Source organism: Hipposideros armiger, unplaced genomic scaffold (genome assembly GCF_001890085.2).
Source record: "Hipposideros armiger isolate ML-2016 unplaced genomic scaffold, ASM189008v1 scaffold_92, whole genome shotgun sequence".
Lineage (NCBI taxonomy): Eukaryota > Metazoa > Chordata > Mammalia > Chiroptera > Hipposideridae > Hipposideros > Hipposideros armiger.
Window position 1 is genome coordinate 1341002 of NW_017731442.1, and position 11564 is coordinate 1352565.

Consider the following 11564-nt stretch of genomic DNA (forward strand, 5'->3'; position numbering starts at 1 on the left):
CTGTGCGGGCGGGCTGACAGCTGAAGCCATCGGGCCCCCGCTGCCCTCAGCGTCGCAGAGAGAGAGCTCTCCGGCACCCCAGAGACTGGGAGAAGCCGGCCCTCCCCGGTCTAAGGCCTCCGGGGATCACGCCAGGTTCCGGGAAAGCAGCTGCACAGCCACGGCTGAGAAGTGCGGCCACCCGGGGGAGCCGCGAAGGCGAGACGGGTGAAACCTCCAGAAACTCAAATGAGTCCATGCGCTTCCAGTTCTACTCTACATCTCGCTCTATGAGGAGAGGACCAGGGTCTGCCCGGCCTCAGCCCTTCACCTTGACTCTCCAGTGGCTTGAGCCAACTCTGGAACCTTGAAGAGTTCCTCCCTGTCCCACCGGAGCGACAGGACGCAGGAGGGGACTTGAGGCTACTGGGTTGGGGGATATAGATGGTGGGCGCTGGAGCAGAAGCTGAACCCAGGTGAGGGGAAGCGCTGGAGGTGGGGCCAGACCCTCATTACCATACAGCTGATGCTCCCCTCCTCTCCTACCTCGGGGACCACGCCCTCTTTCCCCATCTCCGCGACCACGCGTCTTGGGGTTGGCACGCGGGGAGCCCTGGAGGGTTGCAGAAGGGAACAGGCACGCGCTGGACACGCCCCCTGCAACAAGGGAGGGAGACGCCCACCAGGTGGAGGGAGGGAGCCCCTGAGTCTTAGACGCTTGGCCCCTCTCCTTGCCTCGAGTGGCCACAGAGAGATTAATGCGTCCGCTGGCTTCCCTGCTGCGCCGAGGACGCGTCGTGGGTGGGCGCTCACAGGTTGAGGGCCGACAAGGCGAAGGCTCGCGAAGCTCTGTGAAGATCCAAGTCCTTTGGCGCTGGTTTCGCTTTCCAGACATAAGTTCTTTTTACCTGCTCGAGGACTGCAGGTAACAAGCACTGGCTGCCGACGCACCGCCCACGGGGACTCCCCAGTGTCTCCACCCCCACGACCATCCCGGAACCACTCACTCACCTCCCGCCCCATTCTCTCTGCCCCCCCCCGCCCCATTCTCCTGCTGCCGGGGTCTCCACGCATAACCCCGCGATTGCGGAGAACTGGTTATCTCCGCACGCGCAGAGCTGGGGGACCCAGGGGCTGAGAGCAGCACTGAGGGGCGGGGACCTGTGCCTGACTGGTTGGCGGGGAGGGGGGGTTGGCGGGGGCGGAGGCCCCCTCCGGGCGGCGCTGGGGCTGTAGCAGCTAGAGGCCCGGAGGGGAGGGGAGAGTGACCATGAGTCTGAGTGACAGGCAGCGAGGACAGGAGCCAATATATATAAGGAAGGCTCTCGAGCGCGCAGGTTTCAGTAGCGGCGCTGAGCGCAGGCTGGGAACACGAGGCCAAGAGCCACAGCTCAAGCCGCCTCAGGGCACTGTGTCCAGCCACTAGCCGGCTTGCAGTCCCAGGATTAGCCAGAGGACACGTCCTCAGCGCGGCCGCCGCCCAGCCGCCCTCACCTGGATTACCTACTGCCGCAATTTGAGCGGAGCTAGCGAGAAGGCGAGGCGGGAGGAAAGCCCCGAGCGGCGCCTGGCTTTTCAGAGACTCCTCCAGCGGGTGGACACTCGGCGAAGCGGCGTTCCGAACAGAGCCAGCTTCAGGGCGGGCGGGTAGAGAGAGCGACGCCCCAGGGAATGGCAGCCGCGTCCCGTAGCGCCTCTGTTTGGGCGCTACTGTTGCTGGTGGCACTTTGGCAGCAGGTAATGTCCCGCGCCCCCTCCGCCCCCGCCCGCCGCGCTCTGGGCCCGAACCCGGCGTTCGCCGAGCTGACGGCTCTCCCTCCTTCCCTCGTCCCTGTGCAATAGCGCGCGGCGGGCTCCGGAGTCTTCCAGCTGCATCTGCAGGAGTTTGCCAACGAGCGCGGTGTACTGGCCAGCGGGCGGCCGTGCGAACCCGGCTGCCGGACCTTCTTCCGCGTCTGCCTTAAGCACTTCCAGGCGGTCGTCTCACCCGGGCCCTGCACCTTCGGCAGCGTCTCTACACCTGTGTTGGGCACCAACTCCTTCGCGGTCGGGGACGACAGTAGCGGCGGGGGACGCAACCCTCTCCAATTGCCTTTCAATTTCACCTGGCCGGTGAGCACAGCCTGGGCGCACTGGGAGGTCACGAAAGCCGAGAGAAGGCGGCTCCCTGGGACCAAAGCCTTCTCTCCAGACTTCCTCGCTCCCCTCCAAAACAAAACAAAACAAAACAAAACAAGGGGCGTTCTCTTCTGATCCTTTCTTTCCGACTCTCTCATGGGAGGGACCTCATCCTCGGGAAGGCTCTCACCAGTCTCCCTCTTCCCAGTTCTCCGCCCTTTCTTCTCCCAGCTCTTGAGAGACGATTTTCATCACCAACCACCCCGGCGCGTCCCCCACCTCCGAATGGCTCTCGTGTACATTCCCTCATCCCTCAACCCTCCTCCTACCCTGGGTTCTCTTCTCGCCTTCCCTGCTCGCGCGCGAGGCTGCACGCAGACTCGTTATGTTGACCCGGGCGCAGTAACTGTATCCTGCAATTAGATTAATTAAACAGGCTGCAGCAAGGCACCTCCACCTCCCCCATGCTCATCTATCTATCTGTCTTCCCCCGCCCCCTCCTTTCGCTTCCCAGGGTACCTTCTCACTCATCATCGAAGCTTGGCACGCGCCGGGAGACGACCTGCGGCCAGGTGAGTAGCTCTCTCCGCCGCCACAGGGGGGCGACACGGCTCAGCGCCGAAAGAGTTAACCTGTAATAAATAATGGGCCGGGGAAGTGCGGGGTGGAGGGTGGGGGGCAGGACGCGTAGCTCGGCCCGGAGCTGCGCCCCGCGCTGGACGCTCGGATTCCGCCCGCTGCCTGGACTCTGAGCACAATTGCGTTTCCTGCGGGTTATTTTTGGCGTGGGAACGCGGGGAGCACGGCGGTGAGAAAAGGCCGAGGCTGCCAGCGCCGCTGACGGGCCCCTTCCTGTATTTTACACCTTTCGCGAATTCCGCTCCTTTGGAAAGGGAATAATGGCTTTGGGATGTTGTTCTGACACAGAGGAAAAGGATATTTCAGCAGCACAACAATTCTCACTTTGAAAAGGAAAAAGAAAAGCATTACCCATCTCTGAGGGCAGAACCCCTGAATGGGCACCAGGGGACCCCTTGCTCCCAGGGTCCTCCCCAGCATGGAGAACTGTTCTTTTTCTTTTTTTCATTTCTTTCATTCTGCCTTTCCCCCCACCCCCCCCCATTTTGACCCCTTTTCCTCTTTCCCCTGCCTATCTGCCTCCAGAACACTGGGCTATCTTAACATCCTTCTATTGTCCCCCTTTTGAATGGTATCAGGCCACTTGCATATGCACACACACAGGGCAGCTAAGCGATGGGACCCTTGGGTTCCTCTGGCTTGTGCTTACTGGCAGGGGGTCATCTGAATAACTGGTTTGATCCATCAGTTGTTGGCACCCTTGGGGATTGGCTGCCTTTCCTTGACCTGGCCCTCTGCTCCTTCAGAGGCCATGCCACCGAACGCACTCATCAGCAAGATCACCATCCAGGGCTCCCTAGCTGTGGGCCAGAACTGGTTACTGGATGAGCAGACCGGCCCTCTCCCAACAAGGCTGCGCTATTCTTACCGGGTCATCTGCAGTGACAACTACTATGGGGACAGCTGCTCACGCCTGTGCAAGAAGCGCAATGACCACTTCGGCCACTACGTGTGCCAGCCAGATGGCAGCCTGTCCTGCCTGCCAGGCTGGACTGGGGAGTACTGCGAACAGCGTAAGCATCCAAGCTCCCTCCTGCCTGCCTTTAGTAGTGGTGTTGGGGGTGGTGGGGATGTCCCCTGAGGTGGGGGGCAGGGGAAGGTGGCATCTTCTCACCACAGTTTGCTTCCCTCACAGACCATGTCTGGGTTGCCCACTGGCTGGGCCTTAGGAACAGCTGGAGATGCTTAGGACAGTTTGGGCTCAGACCTCTGTCTCCTTAGTACTCCTCCCCATTGTGCCAAAGCCCACAAGGACCCTGTTATTGCATTCCATTTAGCCTGGATTCTCCTTCCCTGTGCCTCTATTTCCCCCTAAGACACCCATGGCAACTCTGGGAGGCCAGGAGTGGCAAGTGAACCGAGGAGAGCTGGGAGCACCCCCAGGGCCAGGAGAGGAAGAATAGGGCTTCACAATTGTTGGTTTCTCAACCTCACCCAGCCCTGTTTTCTTTCCTCAGCTGTCTGTCTTTCTGGCTGTCATGAACAGAATGGCTACTGCAGCAAGCCAGCGGAGTGCATGTAAGTAAGGGACAGGAAGTAGTAGGGGGCTCATCCCCTAGCCAGGTCCTCAGCTCACCCTCAGCCTCTTTTGTTCCTCAGCTGCCGTCCAGGCTGGCAGGGCCGCCTGTGCAATGAGTGCATCCCCCACAACGGCTGTCGCCATGGCACCTGCAGCACCCCCTGGCAATGTACCTGTGATGAGGGCTGGGGAGGCCTATTCTGTGACCAAGGTGAGTCAGGGCAAAGAGGGGATTCAAAGGGATGGGCGAGATGGGCAAGAAGTGGGAGCCAGAATTATCACCTGTACCCTTCTCGCTTGGTGACTACTGAGCAGGCTTTCCCATTATCCTTCAAGGAGCTTGGGACTTTCAAGGGTCTTTACAACTGGCCTAGAATAAGATGGTGGGTCCTTCTTTCTCAGGTGCTGGGGAGGCAGGGTGGCTGGAGAAGCCAGGAGGGTGACAAATTGGCAGGCTGGAGACTGCACTCATAAATTCCAGCAAGGCCAAAGAGAGAGGGATGCCGGGCTCAGTTCCTCTTTCTACCTCAGTTATCTATTAACCCCCTAAGTGTTTGCTTACCTTCCAGGGCTGTTTGAGCAGCTCTCCTCTAAACAGCTGTCTGGTGGGGTGTGCCCACCAGCTGCCTAGAGGTTGTGTGAGCTAGGGCCTCTGGGTGGAGTGACATCTAACTGACTTCTCCGTGTGGGCAGAAACAGCCTCCCTGTTCATTCCTGGTTGCACTTGCCAGGCAGCTGCCTGAGCCCACACTGTCTCTTCCTGGTGTTTGATGAGGCTGGTCACTCTTCTGGCTATACAGGGGTCTGCCAGCCACAACTGTGGGGGAGGGAGCTTTTATCTCCATTCTGGGAGCCAGCTGCAGCATGTGCCTCCCATTTTCAGGGTCAAATGGAGTGGCTGCTGCCATGGAAACACCAGCACAAGCCTGGATAGGGTGGGCAGGGGGCTTGCCAGGAAAGAAAACTTGCCTAGTCCCTAACTCGCTGGCAACAAGGGGCTTGGAATTCAGCCCCTGTATTCTTTGTGCTTGTGTGTTGCTTTCTCCCCTCCCCCCACCCCCACCCCCCCACACACCTGGTTCCTTGCCATTCTTTTTCCTTTGCCCACATTTGCTCCCAGGTGACATAGTCATATACTCATCGTATGCAAACACAGCCCTCACAGTCTCTATATTTGCTCTGTCTAGTTCTCCCTCCCTGTCCTTCCCAAATAAGGAAACAAATATTTATACTTCAAAATGCCCTCATAACGAATTCCCCTTTTAAAAATGCCTGGTCACTACCTACGGTGGCTCCTCTCCGCTACTGTTTCTACCTATTAAAATGTTATCCCTCCTTCCAGGGTTACTCAGCTGCCCCTCCTCCATGAAGCCCTTTCTGACTTTCTCCTCAACATGTGGCCTTGCCATCCACTCCTCTTCCTTACCTTCATTCTGTTCTGCCTGCCAGTGTTCGTGAGCTTACCTGGCAGGCAGTGAGTTGTTCATTTGTATTTTTCAACTGTGATTGCACTGGTCGGATGTGGTTCAAGGTGCTTCATATCATGATTTCATTGGGGGAGGAGGAAGGGTATTTGGGCCTGGAAGACTGAGTTGAGGCCTCTGGGCCAAACATGGGCAGTGAACTTGCACCACAAGGAGCCTGAAGATGGGGACAATTCTCTGGCTCTGCTCAGTTGGTGGGTTCCTGTCTTTGCAGATCTCAACTATTGTACGCACCACTCCCCATGCAAGAATGGGGCAACATGCTCCAACAGTGGGCAGCGGAGCTACACTTGCACTTGTCGCCCAGGCTACACTGGTGTGGACTGTGAGCTGAAACTCAGCGAGTGTGACAGCAACCCCTGTCGCAATGGAGGCAGCTGTAAGGTGAGGTCCAGGCCAACAAAGGAAGGCAGAGGTCTGGTTAGGTGGTGCCTTAGCGTCCTCACCCCAGGTGGTCCATGGATATGCAGTCATGGGCAAGCATTGTGGGCAGGTGGGACCTAACCCCCAGCCATGCATCCCTGCCACCCAGGGTCTGACTTTGGCCCCTTTCTGGTCTCTCTCCAGGACAAAGAAGATGGCTACCACTGCTTGTGTCCCCCAGGCTACTATGGTCTACACTGTGAACACAGCACCTTGAGCTGTGCTGACTCCCCTTGCTTCAATGGGGGCTCCTGCCAGGAGCGCAACCAGGGGGCCAGCTATGCCTGCGAATGCCCCCCCAACTTCACTGGCTCTAACTGCGAGAAGAAAGTGGACAGATGTACCAGTAACCCATGTGCCAATGGTGCGTCTTGTTGCCTTGTTAACCTTGTATACCAGCCCTTGTTAACCTGGTATACCAGCCCTGGGGAAAAGAGAGCCTTCTGTAAGGGAGGGTCAGGAGAGGAGAGAGGCCTTGTCTGTAACTCTGGGCAGGATGAGATGGGTCCCCATCTATTTTGGATGGCGAAGAGCTTGCTTGATCAGCTGGGTGGCTTTGAAAGAGGAGTAGGTTAACAGTGGGTGCACCTTGTGTGGCTTCCATTCCTATTCCCATGTCAGAGGTCTGACCCTGCTGTGGTGGCCTCTGACCCTCCCCAGGAAGTCTTGGGCTAGAGAGAGGGACATTGGAGGCCTTGTGTCCCTCCTCAAGGGAGGCTGGTGCAGTCAGGGCCCTGCTCCTGAAGGCCTCACATTGCCCCATGGCCACGTGGAGCCTGGTATGGCACAGGACATCTAGAATGTTGAGCATCTTTTGGGATGCAAAGCATGCTGGTTATCTTTGTCTCCTTGGTCTCCTGGTGACCCACCTGGAGGCAGGCGAACAGCACAATGCAAGAGAGGAGCCTCAGGAGCTGCTGAAGAGGGATTAGAAGGGCTGAGATGGAGTCTGCTCTAGGGCTAGTCACTTAGTTAACTCCCTGGAACCACAGTTTCTTCATCACTGAATGGGAAATATATATGTCCTCTGCCTTGCATGTGCTTCTGAAGATTAAATGAAGCAATAATCATTACATTTATTTGAGCATTTACTATAAACCAGGGATGTGCTTCTGTCCTCATGCATCATTTCACCTAACCCTCAGAGACCTCCTATGGAGGGGATAGCATTGTACTCCAATTTAACAAATGAGGAAACTGAGGCTTAGAAATAAGGTAAAGCAACAGGTGCCAGATTCCCAGCTAGAGACAGCTGAGATTCAAACCCAATCATATCTGTCTGATTCTACTGTAAAGCTCTGTGAGATGCTAGTAATTTTTATACATGAGCCCACAAAGGCGTAGCGACCAGGGTCACCTCAACTCCAAGTCTCCTGACTTTTTATGCAGTGCCTTTGTAGTTGGACCTGTAAATGCTGGCTGCGTTCATGGATGCAAAGGACCTGAGCTTGTTCCTGGGATGGAGCACTCACCCTCTGCACCAGAGGGGTTCCCAGGTGATTGCTGACTTGTGCCCTGTGTGTACCCACAGGGGGCCAGTGCCTGAATCGAGGTCCGAACCGCATATGCCGCTGCCGTCCTGGATTCACAGGCACCCACTGTGAACTCCACATCAGCGACTGTGCCCGCAACCCTTGCGCCCATGGCGGCACTTGCCATGACCTGGAGAATGGGCTCGTGTGCACCTGCCCTGCTGGCTTCTCTGGCCGGCGTTGTGAGGTGCGGACACCCAGCGACGCCTGTGCCTCAGGACCCTGCTTAAATGGGGCCACCTGCTACACTGACCTCTCCCCGGAAAATTTCGTCTGCAACTGCCCATATGGCTTTGTGGGCATCCACTGCCAGTTCTCTATGAGCATACCACCTAGCTTCCCCTGGGTGGCTGTCTCCTTAGGTGTGGGGCTGGTGGTGGTACTGGTGTTGCTGGGCATGGTGGCAGTGGCTGTGCGGCAGCTGCGGCTTCGGCGGCCGGACAACGGCAGCAGGGAGGCCATGAACAACTTGTCGGACTTCCAAAAGGACAACCTAATTCCTGCTGCCCAGCTCAAGAACACAAACCAGAAGAAGGAGCTAGAAGTGGACTGTGGCCTGGACAAGTCCAACTGTGGCAAACAGCAGAACCACACATTGGACTATAATCTGGCCCCAGGGCCCCTGGGACGGGGGACCATGCTGGGGAAGTATTCCCACAGTGACAAGAGCTTAGGGGAGAAGGCGCCACTGCGGTTACACAGGTGAGCAGCACCTGGAGGTCTAGGGCCTGGCCACAGGCCCCTGTGTGGTATTGCCTGGGCTGCCCCCGGGCAGGTGGGAGGCTGGCACCAGGACCGTGACTGCTTATAAGCAAACAAGGCTTTGCTACTGATCTTCCAACAGGATTTCTGCCAGAGGTTTTTTTTTTTTTGTCCCTAATTCATTCATTCACAAATGTCAAGTGTCCACACTATGTCATTCCATGTCATGGCTTGCCTCTAGTGGTAATACAGGCCTGAGACCCTCTGATAAGGTTGGGGGTCCTGTGGGTCTTTTAGGGGCCTATTCCTAACTGCCCCCCAGGCTAACAATGGGCATCCCAAGTCCCCGTGTCTCTCCCAGAGCCACTTCTGCCAGTGCCCTTTGGCTCTCCAGGGTCCGGGTTAATGCCCCCGCCCTCCACCAGCCTTCTCCCTATCCCTCCCTCAGCGACCTGTCTTGTGTTCCCTCAGTGAAAAGCCAGAGTGTCGGATATCAGCGATATGTTCCCCCAGGGACTCCATGTACCAGTCTGTGTGTTTGATATCAGAGGAGAGGAACGAATGTGTCATTGCCACGGAGGTGAGTGCTGGGCTCACCTGCCCTTCCAGCACATCCCCTCCTGCCTTTTGGGAATGGGAAAGTAGCCTGGTTACTCTTGGCCCTAGAGGCCACTCTGAGGTGGGTCAGGACCCTTTTTTGGCAGGCCAAGTTCATTGGCTCTCGGGTCCCTGCTGGCCTTTTTGCCACAGAGGGTGTGAAACAGGAGCTGTGCTGGTGAGCCAGGCCTGGTCTCTTCCTGCTGTGTTAAGTGTTGGGCTGGGCGGCTGTGGCACCTGGCCAGCTCCCAGGCACTGCTTCCCAGCTGCTGGTGGGTGACCGTGGCTGCCTTGTGCCCCTCCTGCCCCTTCTCGCTGGCTTTCTCCACTGGCCCACCTTATGAGCACAGACTCCCAGGCGTGTGTGTGTGCTGGGGCTGAAGACCGGGGAGGGCTGCCCTACTTCCCCTCCATCCCACCTGCCCCATGGTCTCCCAGGAAGGCCCAGGGCAGTCACGGAAGGAGGGCTTGTACCCCAGGGTAACCTACTCACCCACTCTCCACATGCTCCCCAGGTATAAGGTAGGAGCCTCCCAGGACATCCCAGCTTGGCCCAGCAGCTAGAGCTTCCTTCTGCATTGTTTACATTGCATCCTGGATGGGACATTTTTAATACGCAACGTGCTGCTCTCAGGAGGAAGAGGGAATGGCATGAACTGGACAGACTGTGAACTTGCCAAGAGATGCAGTACTTTCCACACTTTTGGGTGTCTGTCTGGCATCAGATTGGCAGCCACGCCAGCCAGGGGAACAGAGAAGAGGAGAGGTGCCACTTGGATCTGCCTTGCCAGCGGTGGTCGTCAGAGGGTTCCTTTGGGGCTCTGGCCTATTTTCTAGAGGGAGTAGCAGTGGTCCTGTGGGGCCTGGAGCTGCAGTGGCCTCCACTGGCATCTGTGTTTCCAAAAGTGCCTTTGGCCCAGGCTTTATGGCGACAGCTGGGTCCAAATCAGAAAGGAGAGAGGAGGCCAGTAAGGGCAGGGCCATCTGTGGGCGAGGAAACCATTGGGTGCGGCTCTTGGCAGGAGTTGCTCTGCAGGTGAGGTAAGCGCCCGGAGCGGGAGGAGCACTTGCTGCCTCATGCCTCCAATTACTGCATGTGGGCCTTGCTCATAACACAACCCAGCCTGTCCCTGGCCCAGGCCCTCTGGGCAAGGATGTTGGTAAGCCTTACCTGGCTTCCACAGCCTGCAGCCTTAGGTATCTCTGGGCTCCTGTGAGAAGACAGGTGGAGGGCCAGCCAGGGGTGCCAGGCCTATGTGGGGAGCTCAGGGCAGTGATGTTGGAAATTGCAGTGAGAGAGAAACTGGGTGTTGTCATCACCTAGGCCCATTCCTATGGCCTTGAGCCTGGGCTCTGCCCATGCCCACTGCTGCCCCCAGCTGATCTTCAGAAATCAATAATATGAGTTTTTATTTTGTTTGTTTTTTGTAGTTTATTTTGGAGTCTAGTATTTCAGTAATTTAAGAATCAGAAGCACTGACCTTTCTACATTTTATAACATTATTTTGTATATAATGTGTATTTATAATATGGAACAGATGTGTACAGGAATTTATTACTTCTTGGGTCCTGTCTTTGTGATGGCCGAGGAGGGAATTCTCTCCCCGTCCTCTCTGACGCCCCTTTTCATATTGATGCCAGCTGCTCCACAAGAACCCCTGGGACCTGTGCATGCAGTTGGGCTTGGCCTCTGTGCCTCAGGCTCTTGTTGGCTTCCAGTCCTTGGGGAGCCTGGCTGCGCCCATTTAGTCCTCAGCCTAGGCCAGCCTTCCCTGCCTGAGAGTTGGAGGCTGGCTGTGGCTCCCCATTCCCCTTCTGCTCCCACCATTTCTTGGGGGATATGCCCCCTGACCTGAATCTATCCCCCTTTTCTCTCTTCAAGTCTGAAAAAGCTTGTGGGCTCCTGAGTCAACCTGGGGGATACAGAAATTTGGGGGAAGGGGACAATCTTGCCTGTTTTCCTTTTTTCAAAAGATTCTCTAGTTGGAGAATGGTGTCTCTGAACCATGATGATACCTGGGTCCTTCCTCCTGCCAATTTTAGATGGGCTGGCATGCTACTCTTTTTTCAGGTCCAGCAGGGCACTCGTCTTTGGGGCGGGGGATTTGCCTTGGGTCTGTCCTCCTTGCAGCTGGGCAAGAGAGCTGAGTCTGGGTACTTGGTTTGCCCAGGGCTGCCGGAGTTTATTGAAGACTGCAAGGAGGGGAGGAGGGGGTGATGGCCTTCCCTGAGTCCAGGTTTCTCTGACTGAGGCACTAATGAGGGAATTTCCAGCCTCACCTTCATGTCTTGCTTCCTCTAAGGCGAAAGATGGTCCTAAGCTACCACAGTCCTCTCTCTACAGCCACAGACATACCCCAAGGAGAGCAAATGACGAAAAAATAAATAAAAATGAGCCATTGACATAAAGCCGAGCAGAAGCTGCCAGCTCTCAGTCTGTCCACAGTAAGGCAAAATACTCACCAGATGCTCCCAGTGGAGTCCAAGGATATGCAGCGCTACTTGCCTCCCTTTTTCCCTTTCTCCCTGACATACAGCTTGCCCGCCCCTGGTCTGGGTGCCTACAGCAGA

At 56.7% G+C, this 11564-nt stretch overlaps 1 protein-coding gene across 1 annotated transcript; it reads left to right on the forward strand.

Annotated features, from left to right (window-relative positions):
- Window positions 1–1211: 1211 nt before the first annotated feature.
- Window positions 1212–10551, forward strand: DLL4 (delta like canonical Notch ligand 4). Its single transcript, XM_019644842.1, has 11 exons — window positions 1212–1716; window positions 1822–2091; window positions 2612–2669; window positions 3483–3749; window positions 4194–4254; window positions 4336–4466; window positions 5954–6123; window positions 6307–6526; window positions 7694–8396; window positions 8868–8976; window positions 9509–10551. The coding sequence occupies exons 1-11, from the start codon at window positions 1651–1653 to the stop codon at window positions 9512–9514; spliced, it is 2061 nt and encodes a 686-aa protein (XP_019500387.1). The 5' UTR covers window positions 1212–1650; the 3' UTR covers window positions 9515–10551.
- Window positions 10552–11564: the final 1013 nt, after the last annotated feature.

What these genes read in the sequence shown, in the direction of transcription:
- DLL4 (XM_019644842.1), top strand. Translation starts at nt 1,651, where the DNA reads ATGGCAGCCGCGTCCCGTAGCGCCTCTGTTTGGGCGCTACTGTTGCTG. An exon ending in GGGAGACGACCTGCGGCCAG is followed by an intron (nt 2,670 to 3,482) that starts GTGAGTAGCTCT and finishes CTGCTCCTTCAG; the next exon opens with AGGCCATGCCACCGAACGCA. An exon ending in AGCAAGCCAGCGGAGTGCAT is followed by an intron (nt 4,255 to 4,335) that starts GTAAGTAAGGGA and finishes TTTGTTCCTCAG; the next exon opens with CTGCCGTCCAGGCTGGCAGG.